At 41.6% G+C, this 21,081-nt stretch overlaps 2 protein-coding genes across 2 annotated transcripts in view; one reads left to right on the plus strand and one right to left on the minus strand.

Moving 5' to 3' along the window:
* egfem1 (EGF-like and EMI domain containing 1) overlaps positions 1–21,081 on the plus strand; it is a 63,596-nt gene that overhangs the window by 26,448 nt on the left and 16,067 nt on the right. The window contains exons 6-23 of the mRNA XM_073488298.1: positions 655–777; positions 2,700–2,825; positions 3,964–4,086; positions 5,493–5,615; positions 5,918–6,055; positions 6,159–6,281; positions 7,007–7,129; positions 7,636–7,872; positions 7,993–8,121; positions 10,787–10,915; positions 11,719–11,847; positions 16,286–16,420; positions 17,372–17,506; positions 18,487–18,612; positions 19,079–19,210; positions 19,464–19,592; positions 19,752–19,883; positions 20,246–20,374. Coding sequence (XP_073344399.1) covers positions 655–777; positions 2,700–2,825; positions 3,964–4,086; positions 5,493–5,615; positions 5,918–6,055; positions 6,159–6,281; positions 7,007–7,129; positions 7,636–7,872; positions 7,993–8,121; positions 10,787–10,915; positions 11,719–11,847; positions 16,286–16,420; positions 17,372–17,506; positions 18,487–18,612; positions 19,079–19,210; positions 19,464–19,592; positions 19,752–19,883; positions 20,246–20,374 — 2,421 coding nt within the window. The remainder of the gene's footprint in view (positions 1–654; positions 778–2,699; positions 2,826–3,963; positions 4,087–5,492; positions 5,616–5,917; positions 6,056–6,158; positions 6,282–7,006; positions 7,130–7,635; positions 7,873–7,992; positions 8,122–10,786; positions 10,916–11,718; positions 11,848–16,285; positions 16,421–17,371; positions 17,507–18,486; positions 18,613–19,078; positions 19,211–19,463; positions 19,593–19,751; positions 19,884–20,245; positions 20,375–21,081) is intronic.
* LOC141014491 (EH domain-containing protein 2-like) lies at positions 12,419–15,402 on the minus strand. The gene is made up of 6 exons (XM_073488311.1): positions 15,182–15,402; positions 14,904–15,080; positions 14,231–14,328; positions 13,404–13,816; positions 13,147–13,311; positions 12,419–13,055 (listed from the first exon to the last, which is right to left on the minus strand). Exons 1-6 carry the CDS (start codon positions 15,400–15,402, stop codon positions 12,495–12,497), a joined length of 1,635 nt encoding a protein of 544 aa, XP_073344412.1. The 3' UTR covers positions 12,419–12,494.

Genomic DNA, 21,081 nt, shown 5'->3' on the forward strand with positions numbered 1-21,081 from the left:
TTTTTTTCCAGAGCAGTCAGAGCACAGGGTCAGTGTGGCATAGTGATGGTGATTCAGTGTCTTGCTCAAAGACACTATGACACAGTGGCTTTTCAAATTAAGATTTTTGTATTTTTCTTCACTATTAAATTGGAAAGTGGTGATAGCAGGGCTTAAAAGTGACAGCCAAACTTTACACATAGATCTCTGCAAAAGGTTAAATAGAAGAAATTTTTAAGATCTGGTCAAAATGATACAATTACAACTCTTTAAATCTTCAAATGTAATAGTAAAAATGTGTTTTTAATTTTCCTTCATTTCGCTCACCGCAGATGGAATGTTTAATTAGACCGCCTTAAAGTTGGATGTGTGATTCTATAAAGGATGTAATAAATGTCTAGCTGCTCAATTTAAGCTTCCATTCATTTAATCATTATTTTCCCACAACTGACCAAATTTTTTCAGAAACCCTCCAGTTTCTAACACAGTCAGAAGCAGACTGACGTTCCAAACATTTCTGATGTTTTGATATCTGAAGTGGTTATTTTTAATATGCAGACTTGTGGTTTTTAGCAATATTCTGTTATATGAACGGAAAGGTTTCTTAATGAGCATTTGCCTGTGCATGATTATGAGTGATGATATGTCTATATATGGATATATGCGTGTGTTTAGATGTTGATGAGTGTGAGGAGCTCAACGGAGGATGCCAGCAGACGTGTGTCAACACACCGGGCTCGCATCACTGTGAGTGCAGCGAAGGCTTCCGCATGCACGCTGATGGTCGGACCTGCATTGGTAAGTACGAAACAGAAGTATTTATTACACTTGTGGGGACCACTTTAAAAGTCATTCTACTCCAAACACACTGCATTTTCCCCTCATTAATATTGGTGGATATTTCAAAACATTTCCTCGGTGGTGTGGAGGAAGAACGGATACAATGCAGTTTAAAACCTTCAAGAGTTTGCTATGAGATTGATGCCTCCCTTATATCACTGTACTGCCCTTGCAGTGTGTCGAGACAGACACTTAACATTGAGAAGTCCTCCAATAAACACACAAGGCTTGACTTTTCTTGTATTATTTTTATTTTGTTTTGGTTTTTGCTTTTGTTTAGAAAAATGAAACATTACAGAGAAAAGAACATAAATTAGTGCACAAACAAAAACACATGCAAACAGAGGGTATACACGTAACTTCATAAAGGCACAATGCCTACTGACATTTAAGAGGCACTGTACTGTATTAAAAACACATCTGCTACTACACAAAGTCAATTACTGAACAGAGCTAGCTACCTGACAGCATCTTGAAGTGCATATTTTACCCAAACCAATAGTAAAGCTACTAACCTGACATTCCTTTAAAATGCAAGTGTTTGATATTTATTTTAACACAGTTATTTACACATTACTTACAGACAAATAGACTTGAAGGCAGACGCGTAACAGAAATGTATTCAGCAGTCAGTCTACAGCTGAAGAATGTGCTTGACTGAAAAATTACCCCTGACCAGTAGATGGCAGCGCACAACATAAACCAATGCAAATAAATACAATGTTTTTAATGTCTGACTTCTTAAGCTCACCTTATAACTTGTTTAATTAATAACATATTTAGATTACTAACTTAACTTTAAAGGCACCACAATCTGTATATTTTAGATAAAAAGCTGGAGCCAGCAGCTTGTTAGCTTAGCTTAGCATAAAGAATATAAACACTTAGCCTACGTATCTCTGTGTGTAACACAGTCAACTTAAATCTCTAAAGTTCACTACTTAACCATTGCAACCATTGTCAACATTTTAGCTAACTTCCTATCCATTTTGCAATTAGCAATCCTCTCCCTCCTCTTTATGTCACCACATGAACGGCAGCGGTAACTGCCAGACATAGCGGCAAACGGTACTACACAACTTATCAAATGGACTTTATTAACGTATTCGAACGAAAATTACCAACACTGACGGTGTCAGCCAAGTGTGTGACAACGCCTGGAAGAATATCCTCAACTCTGTTACGAAATCAGTGCAGTAACACTTTAAAGAACAGGAGTGCTGAGCTTCCATGATTAATCGTAGTGGGAAATTCTGACATGTGAAAGGGGAAATATAAGATGGTAAATTACTTCTTCCCTTTTTAGCGCCATAAAACCTGTGGGTAATGAGAGAATTTGTTACTTGCTGAAAGTGAGTACTCCTCTGTTGCTTTTGCTCTTATTTTTCATTCTTGATATTCCCATTCTTTGACCGCAGCATAGTGGTAGAGGATAGTGATGGAGGCAGAGGGATAGCTAATTGTGTCTGTTGAAGTCATCAATGTTCAAAGCCAGCCGTTCTCTCGGTTTTACAGCCCGTCTGTGTCATCATGTCTGTGTTTAGAGCACCCAGAAGGCACAGGGCTGATATTCATATTTGGCACATCATTAAATCACAGGAGTAATGGGATGGAAAGATCATTAGAAAGTAACCAGGGGCACCCGTTGGACCCGGCTTGAATATAATTTTCCAGTTTCCAGCCTTTACCCAAGTGTTTTCCATAATTGCGCGGCTGCAGAGTTTGAGGTGTGAAGGCCATTTAAGATTGCCAACAAATTCAATTATATCTGTCATTCTGGTCAAAGTTTGACATCTATTAATTCTGTAAGTGAACACCAGAGCTGATGGGTTTCTGCGCTTATTTACAATGTGTTATCATGTGTCTCGTTTCCTTTTTAGCGGTGAACTCTTGCTCCATATTGAATGGTGGATGTGAGCATAAGTGTGTGGACATGGGGAACAATCACTACAAATGTGAATGTCGAAAGAACTACCAGCTGAGGAGAGATGGGAGACACTGTGAATGTAAGTAATTTGTTGTTTTCACAATGCAACAATATGTAACCTGATAAAAGTCAGCGGGCCGTCTGTTCTTCATCCTTATCTCTCTACACTGGAGATCCTGAGATGGCAGAGGTTTGAGTGACAGCTCATCTGAGCAGATATGAGCTTCTATGCCCGTCCTAGAGCCGAAAACAGCCAATGAGTGATCGTGTTAGCCAATTAGACACCAGCCTCCTCATCATGTAGCCAATAAGATTTCTAATCCAGTAATATATAGTTTATTACAGTTTTTAAAGCCATAAACGTGGAAACTCTGCAATGTATGTAGTTTTATGTGTTTTGCTCTTTGAATAGGCCCCTTTTCAACTAAGTACTTGTTTTTAACTATTTTATATGCAAAAAACTTAGTGTAAATAAGGAAAATTAAAAACTAGAATGCGTTTTTGCCCCTCTTACTCACAGGCAGGGGCATTTTGAGGTCACAAAATTGCATTTTTTCCCCAGGCGCCCAGATATTTTCCTCCAAAAGTGTCCATTCTCAGTGATATTGTTATCTAATTTGAAGTTGGACCATGTAAGACTATATGATATGGACCCATTGTGTTTTCAGCTAATAGGGGCAGCTCCAGGTCATTTGCAGGCTTATAATAAATAAATAATTCAGTGTGTAGATTAATGCCAGAAGCACTAACAGAGCTTTCAAAAGCTCCAAACCATGCTTTTACTCTAAATGGTTCAATAACAGCTTTACATTTACTTTGGGCTGGACTGGGATATTCGATTTTACAGATTTTTTTAGGAATAGGAACATGGTAATATATATCTGGACAAAGAAAGTTCATTAGAGTTTCTGATATGAGTTAGGTGCTTCTGTTAAGAATTTCACCAAATTACAGCTAAAATAAGGTTTTTTCTTGCCAGCTTTGGTGCTTCGGAAACAGTCACCGTACAGTAGAGAGCAGGAATTCACATTTCTCCTGGATTTTAAAATATTTTCTGTTAGTTTTACCAGGCGTCTTTCAGATATCATAACCAGACGTGCTTTAGAATTAAATTTGTGCTCGTGAACGAACTAGCAAGGTCAGAGAATCACCTGCTGGGCTGACCTGGCTTCATTTTCGCGTGTGTCTCTCTTCCTGTGTGTGTTTGTGTGCGTCAGTGAGGGACCCCTGTGAGGAGAGGAATGGAGGCTGCGCCCAGCTGTGTCTTTCAGAAGGCGGCCGGGTTCACTGCAGCTGCCGACCTGGTTTTACACTGGCTGGAGATGGCAGGAACTGCGAAGGTGAGGAATCGCACAAACACACACACATGCACATACCTTGTATCCACATAAGAAATTAGAGAGGGGATATATCCAATAGTTTAAGAGGATGACATTTATGATTTTTCCATAAGTTACAGCCACAGTAGACCGTCTTTTGGAAGCAACAGACCGGTATTGATTTGAGAGGCTGATGTTGGAAACTTTTCTCTCAGTCCAGCTCACTAACATTTCTCCTGCTCCACCTGTGGAGTGAAGAAGCCAGTAAGGAGTAATCTGAGACCTGACAAAGCCTTCCTGCTGGAGGAAGTGTTTGCTACATTGTTTGGAAATCTTCACATCCAGATTTTTTAAGAATGCAGTTTTTTCCCATAATACTCTCTTAACAGTGTGAGAGTGTGTGTGTGTGTTTGGTTCATTAACCTCTAGTGCCAGAGACACAGCTTCGAACAAAGGCATTACTATAGGTTTATCCTCAGCCTCTTACAGGCACTGCTACCTGACCCCCAAGACCCTGAGACCCTTAACATTTGTAACTGTGCGTGTTTATGTGTTTTGTGTTTGTGTCTGCTTTGTGAATCATATGTCAGGGTTAAGGTTAGGCGATATCTAAAATCACGATATTGTCCCGCCGAATATCGAGATAGACGATATTATCATTGCAACATAAATTGTATTTTATGTTGATCAGCAGTATAAATTGTATGAATAAGTTCAAGCCTGAGAGATTGATAAACTGTTAACTTCTTCTCCCTTTGCAGCAACACAGACAACACATTAGAATGAAAATGAAGAATGACTTGCAAATATAACAGAATAGCATACAATATTAGGTGCAGCTGGTCAGTCACTGGTTCCCTTATAAAAAAAAATATTGCAATATGCCATAATATCTAATATCGCCTCAAGCCTAGTTGGGAATAGTGTAAGTCTCCAGGTAATGAATATGAGACCTTGTAAAGTCCCCAAAAGTGACATAAGTGTACACGTGTCTGTGGTGTGTGTGGCCAGAACTCAGACAAGGACTCTGAGGTGGTGTATGAACTATTTGTGTCAACGTCCATTTGTGTTTGTTTCAAAAACCGTGTTTCTGTTGCAGTATGAACCTAAATAACGCAGGCCCCTCTGGTCCTGAGAGGAAGCTGCATTTGGCCAAGAGTGTTAGGTTACTTATTTCCAGTCATAGAGGACAAGAAGAGATATATCAACTCTGAAATGTCTCAATATGACCTCGAGATATGTGTGTATAAGAGTGTTGTGCAACTTTGTAAAACAGATAAATCTTTGATATGAATAATTTGCCGTCACAACTTCCTCATGCTCACCGGATTTTTATTTTTCTGTGTGTCTTTTTTGTGTCTATGTACAGACACAAACCGTTACCATTTTTGTGCCCATCTGTGTGGTTTATAATCTTTCTCCTATAGACATTGATGAATGCAGTTCGGGCCGGGCCAAGTGCTCCCATGGCTGCGTCAACATGCTGGGCTCCTTCAGCTGTGTGTGTCACCCGGGCTTTGAACTTGGTGCTGATGGCAAACAGTGCTACCGTAAGTAAATTACTATAGAAATTCAAATCAGCCTTTTACAAATTTCAGCTACCATTGAATTTATTGCTTTGTGCAAATTCTCTCTATAACTTCAGCATTTTTATCCTAAAACGTATTCATCCTGTAAATAAGGCAAAGAAACTACTGTAACTGTGCTTGAGAATGCAGTTCTTCCTCTCCTCATCTGTAGCCTGCAATTACAAGACTGGGACAAACCAAAATAGCCCTCATAAATGCCCCATGACTTATGATTCAGCTCTGGTTATGGACTTTAGTTGTGGTTTCGGTCCTCTCTCCTCCAGGCATTGAGATGGAGATCGTCAACAGCTGTGAGAAGAACAACGGTGGTTGCTCTCATCACTGCGAGCACACCACCAACGGGCCGCTCTGCTCCTGTAACCACGGCTACCAGCTGGACCGGGACAGGAAGACCTGTGTAGGTAAGAACCTCTCTCTGTAATGCTGTCATTGTTTAGTCCTCTGTCTTTGTTTCTTTCATTTTCATCCATCTGTCTTCTTTATACCACCGTGTGCCTGCCTCAGACAGCGATGAGTGTGCCAGTGGGGAGTCCTGCTGCAGTCACTTCTGCAGGAACAACCCGGGCGGCTACGAGTGCAGTTGCAGGGCTGGCTACAGACTGCACCCAGACGGCTGCGGCTGCGATGGTAAGACTGCTGGATTTGTTAGCAGTTTGCCCAGTCTGGTGCTTTTTAGTGCTTTCCTGTTGTGGCACAGGACGCAAAATCCCAGAAGTCATTTACTAACTGATTGTTCAGCTGAAATGAAGACAATTTCAGAGAAGAAAACAAGAAGCAAAACATTTTGCTCATTAAGGAGCAAACTTTCCACAATCTAGAGCACCTGGATAGAAGAAGTTAAAGGAGCTATATGTAAGAATTTTAAGTTTGAGACAATTTAAAAGTACCTTAAATAATCAACTGGAAATACGTGTTGACATCATGTCAAAGACGACTATTTGTTGTGTTGCAGAGATTTCTCCTGAAGTTAGCATGCTAACCAGCTAGCCTCTGTCTGTCCTGTCTCGTAATACCACTTTGTACCTTTAAAGAAACAGTGGTGAGTTACTGTAGCAGCTAGTCTGCCCTTAGTCCAACAGAGGATGAAGAAGTAGGCAAGAAACCATGTTCGTCTGCAAACAAAGAAGTCACAGAAATAGAAGCAAAATGATCGTTAGCTTAACTTTGGTGTGACAAACAAACATATAGCACCTTTAAATCAAATGAGTATTTTGAGGTGGAACAAAATTAGCGTCTGTATGTGATTAGAAAACAACTAAAAGGCACACCTGAGCTTAATCTGCCATCAGACTTAGGCTATTATTACCTTTTCCTTGTCTTAGCTGTGTGTTGTTTGTGGATTCTTCTGTCAGACAATGATGAGTGCCTCGCAGAGACCTCGGGCTGTGAACACTACTGCGTCAACACCCTGGGAACCTATGAGTGTTTTTGTCGATTGGGCTTCCGTTTGGATCAGGACCAGCACTCCTGCATATGTGAGTCGACATTTGTATTATAGTCATTCTTTTGATCAAATCAACCCGGAATAAACTGTTGGCATTGTTTGTTTCTGCAAACAAGGGATACGTTACACTGGTATGTTTCATAGTATCATATCGCCAGTTCTACACGTGTAGAATCACATCTAGAGTAGACGTATGTGATCCAGTGTTTCAAGATTTGTATGAAGCCACTGGATATTTTTCCAGCCATGTTTGACGCGACAGAACCACGTATTTTGAGCCAAAACATGATCTTTCTGAATCCTAATCAAATGATTTTTTCACCTAAACCTAACCAGATCATTAGTACAGTGGTCGGAACATAAAAATTCAAATGAAAAACTGAGAATAAAGAAACGTGTTGTGTGAAACATTTATTCTGGGAATTGGATTGATGGAATAGTTGTTGTGGCATCAGCTGCTGTTCACGGATAATTTAACACATAGTGTGCCGTTCATCTAAAATAATTTTACCCTAACTTATTACTGCGTGTGTTTAGCTTTGTATGGCAGAGAGGAGGAAGAAGAGGAGGACGAGGAGGAAGAGGACGAGCAGCTGGAAGTCCACAGGTTGCCAGACCTGCTGTTCCGCAAGGCTCCTCAGCTCCTGCAGTACACAGCAGCCTTGCACTCCCGTTATGCCACTGATGATTATGATGACGAAAGTAGCGATGGTGAAAAAGAATTAGAGATCCAGAGGGAGCGTCGAGGAGAACTCAGACTGGACACCAACATAGGTACAGTAAAAAGTGTGAGTGATGACACTAAGCTGTATGCCTGGTGAGAAATAACTAAATGTTATTTTCCTTAAAGTATGAAAAGAAAACCTAATTTTCAGTTGACTGTTTATTTTTCAGTGTGTCTTGATGGCTCGTTTGGGGACGACTGCAGTGTGAGCTGTGAAGACTGTGTGAACGGAGTGTGTAGTGAGAGCCGAGACCGTTGTGAGTGTTCACCCGGATGGACTGGGATCATCTGCAACATGAGTGAGTATAGTTAACATGACATTCTACACTTAGATGTGTGCATTGTGTGTCACATCTTTTCTTTGCTACACAAATTGTTGAAAAGTCCTACAGTGGGTTAAACCTCACCTTCACCACTATTATACAGATGCTTGAATGTTGGGTTTTCCTTAAAGAATCCACAGACTTTTAATCCAGAATGTCCTGTGATAATTTCAAGAAATAGTTTGAGATTTTGGCAAATACGCTTATTCACTTTATTGCTGAAAGTTAGATGAGAAGATCGATAACCCTCTCTCATCAGTCTGTTAAATATGAAGCCACCTTCAGCAGCCTGTTGGCCAGTTTGACATAAGGATGGACGACATGACAGCCCTTCAAAAGTGAAGCCAAAACATCTCAGTCACCCCCTGGTGGCTGGATGTGGTAAAGCTCATAAACCTGCCTCCTCCACATTGTCCAACGGGATATGGGCCAAACTGAAAACTCACATCAACTATTTTTTTCCCAAAGATGGTTTCTATCATTTTAGGTAGTTCTTATCACACTAATGTATGTTCAAGTGTTCATTTTTCTGATACATTTGGTTAAACATACTTATTAGATGCTATAAGAAAGGTGTGAAATGTAAAATGATTGAGTCAGGGGTGCACTGGTAGACTGGAGTCTACTCTCTTCACTGTAAATATATCACAACTTTCTGCATGCTGGTGACCCCACATTAGTAAGAATGTGTATTTCTCAAACAGTCCAACTTTTCCTTCAAAAGTTTGGGGACCTGAATATTTCATTTTGAGGAAAAATAAATTACTCTCTGGCCAAGAAATGTACAGGGACAGGAGACCAAAATGGATAATTAATGGCCATATCATATACATGACAGGTGTATAATGTTAACAGTGCAGCATGCACACACACACACACACACACACACACACACAACCAGGTTTCTCCCACAGGACGCATCCTCTTCTCAGTCCATTTGAACTACCCATAGAAATGTGGTCTAGTTTTCAAGAGAGATGAGATAGCTCCCAGTGTGCATCGATCCAGGGCCATGTATCAAAACCTGTCGGCTCCTCTGCGTGGGAGGCTGGCTTGTTTATGGGCTCCAGAACACAGAGCACAGGGGGAATCAATCTGTCTGCTACTGGAGCGAGGCCAGGGCCCACAGCAAGAGCGCAGCCTGAGGCCAAGGATGTCCACTACTGGGTTAGAAAGCAAAGCCCCATTGTTCCCATCCAGCTCCATGATTAATGGCTGTCTTTGGTCTGAACCTGAGTCAGGCTGGTAATCATAAGAGGACAGCCACGTGGGACAAGTCCGTTCGAAGCAATCTGTCACCTTTAGAAACACGCTCCTGAGGTGGCAGTATTCAGATGCAAGCCCCGGAGGTGATGGATCTGGACATGGGGAGTGTTTTCAGATAGAAGACAAGCAAGTAAACTCAAGTAAGAGTGAAAAGCACTATTTGAGAATCCTACTCACGTAAAAGTAAAAAAGAAGGTTATTAAATCAATAAAAAGTACAAATTAGAAAGTACAAATTACATTTTTCAAAATAATTTATTAATTGCAATCATGACAGTAATGTTAACGTTACCAATTTTAAAGCCCAACAGACCAGCCTGGGAAGGCATAGCCACTGCAGCTGCTCAGTGCAGGTGAGAGAGTCAGGTGCAGAGCCAGACCTTCTGGAGGATAAACACTTGGAGTCATGTCGGTTTTTGCTCACCGACAGCTCAGAGATGACTTTTAAACTTTTTGGATTAAGAAGTGGATTTATCTTCAAATCAAATTAAACGCACCATTACCTTGAGTTAACTTGTGATTTCTCTGGGTTTCAACATTGATGGAACCATTTGCGATAATGAAGGACACAACTCAACCAAGTATATAACAAAGCTCTAGTCGTTTCAAGACATTTTAATGCATAATTCCTACAAAGTATATCTTTAATTCTGGCCAAACAAAAAACAAATGCTCTAAAATCATTTGCCAACTTGTATTTTGTGCTATTTAAACAGCTCTGTATGTTTTCCATGTTGCCTCAACATGCTTAAACATGCCTTAAGAAACACCGCCAGTTCCATCATTATTAAGCAGAAACAATGCCTCATAACCCCACCCACTGTACTGTTGCTTACTTGGTTTGCGTTTCAGAATGTACACATCACGTGTGGCGAAAGTGATAGCACTCAATCTTTGTGTGAAAAAAGGTTTGTGTGACTTTGATAACATTTCGGTATTACAAGGTACTGTCATGCCGTTATTTCAAACTGGTTTATCTTCCCATGGACAGACATAAAACTGCTGTGAAGAAGTGTGACATGGAATTCAAGCGGACTTTCACATGATGGATTGTAACAGCCAAGCACGTCTTAAACAGCCAGCTGGTTCATGTTGTAATTGCTAACAAGGCCAGAGAGATTATAGTGTCAGGAGGCCACACACCATGGGGAAAGACAGGACGGAAGGTGGAAGTGTTGACTGACTTCTTAACACTGAAGCATAACCCGTTCTTTGGCTGCATTCACTTTCTCTTCTCTCATATGAGTCTGTGTTTCAGAGTCAGAGGAATTCCTCACAGTTTGATTCATTAAGTCGTGCTGCAACCATGAAGGTGTCAATGCTCTTTCCCCATGTTCACCCCTTTTTTTCCCCCTCTCCCCTCTCTCCCTGTCCAGCCTGTCCACAGGGGACATACGGGCAGGCCTGTAACAGCCTGTGCCGTTGTCAGAATGGAGGCTCGTGTGACCCTGTGACTGGGAAGTGTTTGTGCCCCCCTGGGGTACAGGGTCTGCTCTGCGAGGATGGTTAGTATACACACATGCCTTTATAGACACACACACACACACACACACACACACACACACACACACACACACACACACACACACACACACACACACACACACACACAGGTGTGTATAGAACAACCTGGCTCTAAGTCAGTGGTTCCAAACATTTGTAGCTTGATACCTCTTAATACGAAGAAATATCTCCTGAGGATGATGTCATACTTTGTATGTCTGTAAATTGTAAGCAGTTCAACAGAAGATTGAATTCATCATCCAAAATGGATACATTTCAATAAATTTCGAAAGTCTGAAAGGATAAAACCACTATATTTCACAAGACAGGAGCAGAAACATCGGGAAATGTCTGAGATCCTGCAAGACTGCTTTACAGTCAGTGTGCGCTGACAGTGTCCTGACACTGACACAGACGTTGTCTTACTCTTTGAGATGAACACTGTATCCTAACTTTTTTTTCAACCAAGTCCTTGTTTAAAGGCCCAGTGTGTAGCTTGTAGTGACATCTGTCAAATTGCAACCAACTGAGTACCCCTCGTCTAATCCTCCCCTACGGTGGTCGCTAAAAACGTAAAAGGCCCTCTTTAGAGTCAGTGTTTAGTTTGTCCTTTCTGGGCTACTGTAGAAACATGGCGGCGCAACATGGCAGACTCTGTAGAAGACGACCCACTCCCTCTGTAGATATACAACTCTAAAACATGAACACTACACACTGGACATATAAACCTTTGCTTTTATCACAGTGGAGCTCACTTTACAGAAGTAGACATCCTATCCTGAAGTTGAGTTATTCATGTCTGCAGGTTGTCCGAGGGGTTATTTCGGGAGGCAATGCAGAAGAAAGTGCAACTGCCCCAACAATGGACATTGCCATCGTCTGTATGGAGGCTGCCTGTGCTCTCCTGGACTATACGGCCGCTTCTGCCACCTGCGTGAGTACCGACCTGACCTTATTATCTAAATGTGCATAATGGTGAAAGTTAGGGTTACAACAGCATGTGTAACAATGACCAGGAATGAAAACAGTGGGGTTTTTTTTGTTTTCTTTTACTAAATCTCACATTATGACCATTTTGAAAGAAGATGGAGTGATTTTCAGTAACACTAATATGACAGAATTCAATACTGTAGATAAGCAAATGTACATGCAGTGAAAATCGTCAATTTTCATAACATGGTATGCGGTCAAAACAGTATACCGCAACAACCCTAGTGATAATAATGACGGTGAAATACATGACGGTAATGTGACACATGAACGTAAAACAAATACAGATCCTAAAGGAGAATTCCACCTAATTTAAGATAATCACTGCTGTATTTTTCCTATTCCCATGGGAATTTGACAGAATGCAGAGGTGAAATGAGAAATGAAAATATGATATGAAAAATGTGCAGTGATGAAAAACATCACCAGTAGTCTTTAGGTTTTGATATTATGATTAACATACAAATAAGCAGGCACTTTACACGTTGTTAGTTTTGTTTAAACAGCAAGATGCTACTACCAGATTAGGCTAGATTGTGGAAATTATCTACATAATGTACACAGAACTTCAGCTTTTTTTCAATGTAATTTTTACTCTTCGTCGCTGGCTGTACTCAGCCGTTTCGACGGTGGCACCAGGTGAGACGGCAGCTCTCTGGGAAGCCAGTGACCCTCCAGTTTCCCCTCAATAAGGTGGACCGCCAAAGCGAACTCCTCATTGTCCAGCATGCCATCCCCATCTACATCAGACAGCCTCCAGACATGAGCAAGCACAGAGTTGGGCAGGAGGGTGGTCATCATCCACTCTCTGACTTTTGTGCCGCTCAGTTTGCCCTCTTTCGGACTGAGGTTGTAGAAAATCTCGTCGTATTTCGGCTTGAATTTTTCCACCGCCCACTCGTCGAAATCTGCCTCACTGCTCTGGTCGTCAATGCGGAGTTCTTTGAAAGGGTCTCTCTTGAAATGCTCAGGCCTGAATGTTCCCAAAAAGTCACCGTCCAACACTCCATGGAGGGATTTCTTCCTCAGTTCTTGTTGTTGAAGTAGAGGCACCAGATTCGCTATGTCACTGGTCAGGAGTTTATCCAAGGAAGCCATTAGACTTGGTTTCAGTGTCTTGAACTTTGAGAAGTCTTGACCCAAAAGCTTCTCCTGAAAAATATATGCAATCACATGTAAAACTCACAGAACACATTGAGGTAAATCACAAAAAATTAGACAGCAATTATCAGTAATGTTTGACCTGCATCTTGGTGCAGTCGGGGAAGTCGCCGGCTGGGACTCGATGCTGCTGCTGGATCTTGGTATAAATCACGGGAAGCTGGTAAATCAGATTGTGCTTCTTGCTTTCTTTGCAAAAAATTGTTGGCATCTCCTGCTTCAGATAGCTGATAATGTGGGCATGAGCCTAGGAGGGGGAAAAAAAAAGCTCAAATGAAACCTAAAATCACCATAACTGCATCTCAGATATTTACCTAAATATATATTAGATTCTCTTACCCGCACTAAGCGTGCCCTCTTCACCAGGTCATTCAGCTTGCGTACTGCAGCATTGCGAGGCAGGTTCCTGATGTCGGCCAAAAGATCCTCCTCCTCCAGCTCGATCAGCTGGTAGTGGTCACACATCTGCCTGGGCTCTGACCAGAAAGATCCGATGTAAACCCTCAAGATCTCGGGGGTTCGAAACACTTTCCCCAGCGACCACATGAGGGCGCCGTACACTCTCATGAGCTGCTGCGAGTCCACCCTGTCAGCTTTGTTCAGAACTATACGCAACTTGTCCTCATAGCCACACAGAGCCCCAAAGGCCCGAGTGAGCTCATCAGAGAACTCAAGTTTATGTGCATCAAACAGCAGGATGATTCGATCCACACGCTCTGCAAACCAGCGCAGCACTGCTGGGAAGTCATAGCCTGGGGAAAAGGAACGAAAACACAGGGTTTTCATTAACACAGTATGTAATGGGGCAAGCCTCACTGCCTCAGGACTTTGAGGAGAATTTAACATATCCCAGTGGCCTTCACTGGTTACACCCATAGATGAATGCATCCATAAAACAAAGCGAAGACTGCTCAGTTACTCTCCTCCCATCTCACTGTGATATTACTTTCATCTGCTGTGCTCCTGAATTCAAGTGTTTGAATTATGTTGGGCTGAAGTATTCATTGCATCTACCAGGAGTTTTCTCTTATCAGGAATTTAAATCATCCAGACAGCAACAATGCCTTTCAACTTAACTGAAACTCAAAATTAAAAAAACTAAAAAGTAAAGACCCATTAATTCCTCCTGATACGGAAATGGAAATCAGAAAGGTATTCTGTCTCACCTCGACTCAGTTTTCTCTTAGCAGCGGTTAAGATGCCTGGCGTGTCGATGATGCTGATACTCTCAAGGACTTTATTTGGCACCTGAACGCACTGAAACCTGCAAAGCAAAAAACACATCAACATACTGTAAAGCATAACCGCACAATTACGAGAAACTCTCTCAAAATAATGAGAAATGTTCTTGAAATTTGCATTGGCCTACATGTTGTTTCCACATAAGCTCCAAAGCAGCAGAAACAAGTGGGTGAGACTAAGCTAAGCAGATCCAAATGGATGCCATCAATATTTTGAAGTGTCTCATCATTACATACTTTGAGATAATAAGTCATTGCTCAGAGATACTTTGTCATTACTTTGAGATATTGGCCCACTGTTTTGAGAAATCATTTTCTTGATATACAAAGTTGTCATTTTAAGAAAGTTTCCCATCAAAATTACTTACAGGATCTTTTTTCCCCCTCACGTTGTTGGAAATTGGCTTCCGTATTTTACTATTTCTAACTATCCTTAATTTAAATTAATAAATATCTGAATGGCTTCACACCGCAATGTTTGTTTCAGTACTTCTTTTCGAGTGAAGGCAGAACATTGACAAAAAAGTAGAGGAAAAAGACGTTCCCTCCATCTCCCACTGTCGTCTTTACACTCTTTGTGTCTGTTGATTACCATCACCTGTTCAGAAAAGCATTTCCAAAAGGGTCAAGGTTGCGAAAGGGCTTCTTCGGATCAACTGTGAGAGCATTGCCAGGGATGATTCCTTCCGGCTCTCCGTACATGACGGCAGTGAAGCAGTCAGTGGTTGGCTCAGGTCCGACTCTGCTACCAGGAAAATCTTGTTCTATGAGATACCTGAAGCAAGTCCAAACCACCGTTACCAAAATGATTACCCCTTAATCATCGGTCAGCAGAATACATTTGCAAATCTGCAGTGTGGAAGTCCTGATTCTTACCTGATAAAAGTTGTCTTTCCTGTTGAGTACTGACCCATCACTAACACCATCGGCTTGTTGTCAAAGTCTGCATCCTCATAGCTTGGAGAGTGAAAGTGATGGAAAGAATAGTACTTCTCTATCGGCAGCAGCCTCTTATAATAAAGATTCTTCAGCTCCTCTGTCACCAGGTTGACATCCCCGAGTGTTTTAGGGTTGCTCCTGAGCCTCCGGATGGACATGGCGATGGATTTCTGCTCTTAATTTTCTCAGTGTGGAAGCTGCTCGCTCTTCTAAGACCAAACTGAATGATGGAGGAATGTGCACAAGGAATATTATCAGATTCTCACAGCTGTCTGCTCCATCCTGCAGCGGGCCATGTAGAGGGTGGAGAGGGTGTAACCAGAGCCTGCAGCTGCACCTAACATAAAGCCAGTGTCGAGAGGGACAGGGTGGAGTGGAGTTTTTGTTGCTGAGCTGGGACAATCTTGGCAAAATCCGTGCAGATTTATTGTTCTAAATAATAAGCGGGGATGTGGCGGTGCTTCAGTCTTAAAGTCTTGCATACATTCTACATCCATTTGTTCAGTGCTGCTGATAGAGTTTGCAGAAAGTTAGCAACAACACAACAAACTATGCTTGCTTAAACAGTCATCCCAGTCTCAAGTTAGATTCATAGTTGCAAAGCTGTAAGGATGAATGGCTGAATTTAGTGTGAAGTTCAATAAATCAAGTGAAACAGGAGGCATGGTCACATGACTCAAACTCGCAGAAGTCTGATGTTGTGATAACATGGTGGCTGGGTGTGTCCGTTAGCTCATACTTAAATGTAATCTGATAGATGAGAAGGTTTCATGTCAGTGTTTTTCTTAATTAACCATGAGCACTTTAACCGAAACAAACAAAAATTCCAGAGAATTTGTTTTCTTTGCTTAACCTGTTAAAAACACCTTATCTGAAGTTGCAGCAATCTATTCATCTGAATATAAGTAAAACTCATATGTGTATATTTTTCTGTACTGCGTCATACAAGCGTGAGAACATGTTGAAACCATTCACGGCTGTGCATCAAACCTAACTCCTTCTTTTTGTCTGTTTTAAAATGGATCCTGTCCGGCCCCTCAGCCTGTCCCAGGTGGACGCACGGCGCAGGCTGTTCCAAGGAATGTGACTGTGTTCAAGAACATTCCACTGGCTGTGACCCCAAAACAGGCCGCTGTTTCTGTAAGGCCGCATACCACGGCCCACAGTGTGAGAAAGGTATACACACTTCACAGATCACCAACTCATTTATCCAACGGCAGCCTCAGCACATGCAAGGAAGGAAATGGTTATGATTTGGGTTTAGTTATGTTTATCCATGCACGCAGACATTTTCATGCGACGGACTAAGTCTCAGTCACAAGGTGATTGAGTGTAAATATGACTGATGAGTTCATTTCCTGCTGCAGGAATAGGACCAGAGTTACAGTAATCTCAGTGGTTTTGGTGAAATACGCTTTGATATGCAGATTTGATATAATGGTCTGAAATGAAAAAAGCATTTTAAAGGGAAAGGTCACCCCAAAATCAAAAATACATATTGTTCCTCTTACCTGTAGTGCAATTTATCCATGTAGATTGCTTTGGTGTAAGTTGCAGAGTTTGGGAGATATGGACCATAGAGATGTCTGCCTTCCCTGTAATATAAAGGAACCTTTTGAATCTCCCTATGACAGGCTGCACCATGAGCTAGCTTCAATAGCTCAGTTAGCTAGCCCTTCATCCATGAGTTGATAAACGTTTCCATCGCTGATAAGGCTGGCAGGCGTAGTTTGGTAGAGAGAAATTAGTTCCTACGTGAAACTGCACACAGGTCAGTGACAGGTATCTTGAGGGATCTGCTCACGATTTCTGAAAAGCGACACTGTCTCTTAGGCTTTTAGCACCACAAGCTGAGAGCTATTTTGCTCCATTATTTAGAGAGAACGAAGACATCTCTTTGGCCGATATCGCATTCACAGGTAACACTGATTTTGGTGAAAACCATCTCTTTAAGAAGCTGCTGTGATTGCTCTTATAGTACAGCTCACTGTGATCTCATGATCAAGTCAGTCACTGTTTAAGATCTCAATAACCTGTCTGTGTTAAGTAGTTTCATAATATTGTTGCCAATGAGATTAATTGTTAATCTTTTCCCTTTGTTTTGTATGCATATATGTCCCTATGCAGAATGTGAGCTGGGCTTCTTTGGCGCAGGCTGTGAGCAGCCATGTGACTGTCCAGGTGGAGGGTCATGTGACCCCAGGACTGGAGAGTGCAGCCACCGATGTCCTGCAGGCCTTCATGGAGATAAATGTCAGCTGGGTGAGATGAAAACTTGCTTCAATACACTGATTCAGATTCAACTTTGTTTATCCACAGAAAGGCAGCTCACCCAGTCCATACTACAACTCCAAAACTTGACTCCACAGCGCCCTCTTGTGGCCTTAACTTGTATAATAAAGAGTCGTCGTGGATTCACTCACTGTGAGCACGTGTGGATGTGAGAAGTGCATGGGCTTGCCTTACGCACTTGTGTCTACATGTGTGACTATTGTTTGCACACTTCATGATTGAGCGAATGTGTGACCTTTGCGATAAACTATATGTCAACACAAATGATTATGGATGAGTGTCTGAATCTCTCCACCTTTGTTGCAACATTTTTCAATTCGCCTATAAATCTTTCTTTATCCTGCCCTTCTCTATTCACTCTCTGCTGCCTTTGATGGATGAGTGGATTTAGTGGGTGAAATTAAAAAGCCCCTGTCTTGAATTCACCTGGTCAGTGCAGGTGTTCTTGTCAGTACAAACCGTGCAACCGAAGTACGAGTGCTACTCCTCAGCAGGGCGTCCTCCGGCTGTTTACTCTGCCGGTTGATGGAAAGTTCAGCCCTCTGTGTTGTGATACTGAATATTGTTCAGGAGGCTCTGGTAAAAACATGACTTTGTGTCTCCGAGGAGTGGACTAAGATAACAGAGCAGAGTTACAGTATGTCAGCACTAATGCACAGTCCAGGCCTTGGCTTGCCGGCTCTGTCAAAGCCAAATATAAAATATAAAAGCAATCCACATTTTCTGGGTTGGACTCCGCTTAAGTTGCAGGCCAGGTCGTGACAGGGGCAATTTACTTCAGTTACTACTGCAGAAGCTATTGGCAGAGGCTGGATAAATAAACAGAACATGATTTAGTATTTCTTTCTTCATCCGATTTCGCAATGTTGCACAACCCTGCCTTGTGTTTGTGTGTGTTACACTGTGATTGCTCTTGTATCCCTTTTTTTTAATCCATTGTGTGTTGCTAGCCTGCCAATCATCGAGCTACGGCGAGAACTGTCGCCTCACCTGTGACTGTGGAGGAGCTCCTTGTGATCCCATAACCGGAAAGTGCATCTGTCCTGCTGGGAAGAGTGGACACTCATGTCAGGAAGGTATATTTATTTATTTATACACTGGAAATAACACCACATCAAAAATAAGTAACAAAAACAATGAATACAAGGTGTTTCTTGCTTGCACTAAGTTACAGGGGGAAAAAATAGTCCCAACAGTCTCACTGAAACGCTTCTTTCTAGGCGGTTGTGTCATTAAGTCTTACAAGATATTTTGACTTAAATATGCTTGGTAGGATTTGGAGTTTTTGCAGTGTAGGTTTTATGTTCCATTGTCTTACCTGTATTAGTTTCAGGACATTATAGCCTTATTATCTTATGGTAGGCTAAAGAAAATGTGATGACATGTGATTGAGCTTGAACTCACTGACATTATGAGCCCGCAGAATTATCTGTAGCCCACTGAAGCACCAGGATGGTTTTGTTCTTTGGTGCCTCCCTTAAACAAACAATTCATAAGTAGCTTACTGCTCACTTAATCTGAAAGATGCTCGATGTTTCTCAGACTGCCCTGATGGATTCTGGGGGTTGAAGTGCCAGTCATCTTGTCTTAACTGTGAGAACGGAGGCTCCTGCAACAAGCAGACCGGTGTGTGTGACTGCAAAGCAGGCTTCATGGGAAATAACTGCCAAAATAGTGAGTTTCAAGAAACATTTTAAATGTGATTGTTGCCCTTAAAAGACTGTTTTGATCATTAATTCGAGTCGGCGTGTCTCAATTAAAGACACGATTTAAACAACAGTTAAGTAATTGATCAAACTAAGATTATTTTAGTGTTTAAAACAAAGTTTCATTTAAATTAAGGAAATGTTTTAGTTCAGATTAAGCATGCGTCAGTCAAAAATCTGGATTACTTAAAATGATCCCATGAATGTCATGTTTTGTACAGAGTGTCCTCCAGGTTTCCACGGACCAGGCTGCTTACTCCACTGTTCCTGCCACCCTGATGCTACCTGTGACCCACAGACCGGACTCTGCGTCTGCCCTCCTGGCAAAAGAGGCCACGACTGTGCAACATGTAAGAACTATAATTATGAAAATCATAATGAAGTACATCATTTCAGTTTTTTATGGGATTTTAGAAATTACAAGTCAGTGTGGCAGATGACAATATGACATAATTGAGGCGAAAGCACTCACGCTGAACGTTTTCCAAACCCTGTGCTTAACTTCACAGCATGTGAATCTGGTTACTGGGGCCGAGGCTGCCTCAGCAGATGCCAGTGCAAAGAGATCTCTGCGGGCTGTGACCCAGTCACCGGTCAGTGTGCATGTGAGGCCGGCTTCACTGGAGACCACTGTGAAGAGAGTAAGCAAACTACTTTTCACACACTATATTTTAGTAAACACTGCCACCTAGGGGTGATTGTCACTCATAACATCTTCTCAGCTCATTTACAATGCTGAAAGTAATTTCCTGGATATTTCATTTTATCATGTTTTATGTTTTCCTTGGACTTGGAATATACCGAATACTTTGGTTTGTTTATATAAAACTCCTGCAGTTCTGGAAAGTCACAACAGCTACATTATTACACACATGACACAACATAAAACAGTATTCCCTGTGAACCGAGACTGACTCTGTAAGCATTTGACATATTTAGGATATTGATTTACGATGTTATTTGAATCCCTCTTGATCTGCCTCCCTCATATGTTCGCTCGTAGAGTGCGTGAATGGCAGTTACGGGCAGGGATGTGCACAGCAGTGCCAGTGTCAGAACGGGGCCCTGTGTGACCATGTGAGCGGAGCCTGCACATGCTCGCCCGGATACGCTGGCACTCACTGTGAAAAAAGTAAGATTTCTTTTGTTGATCAGTGACTGTTATACTACTCCTGGTGGTATCCTCTGTGAGACAAGGGAAGTTATCCAAACCTGTCTGTTACGTTATGAGTCATTTTAACTTTGAAACACAGTTTAGAATAACAAACTGGTTGTTAAATGATTTCAGAGACTTAAAGTATTGACTCAAGGTCCATCTGGCACATTTTTTACTGAAATTTATGTATGTGAGGGATTATTTGGAAAGTCCTGTCCATCTTTGACTAAAAGCTGCAGTTTTGTTCCATAACCATAAGAATATATAGTTTTGCTGAGTTTTTTTCCTCACACTGATAATCCAAGATGATCTCTCACAGAACTGTCCCTACATGTCTTGTTTTGTCCTGCACATGTACCTATCCAAACACAACACTTCAGCCTCTGAATTGTGAGGATTTGCTGCTTTTCTTCGTCTTATGAGCAGAGGTGGAATGAAACTAAGTACATTTTCTGGCCACATTTAAGTACAAATCCAAGGTGCTTGTACTTTACTTGAGTTTTTCCATTTGATGCAGCTTCATACTTGTATGGTATTGATGTAGTACATCTCAGAGGCAAATATTTTTACTTCACTACATTTATCTACATAGCTTTTGTTACTTTCAGATCACAATGTTTCATAACCTTCCTGAAAACCATGTGTCATTTAAAATTCTGTGATTTTGAATGTGAATGTTTCTG

The sequence above is a fragment of the Pagrus major genome, chromosome 2 (assembly GCF_040436345.1).
Source record: "Pagrus major chromosome 2, Pma_NU_1.0".
NCBI lineage: Eukaryota > Metazoa > Chordata > Actinopteri > Spariformes > Sparidae > Pagrus > Pagrus major.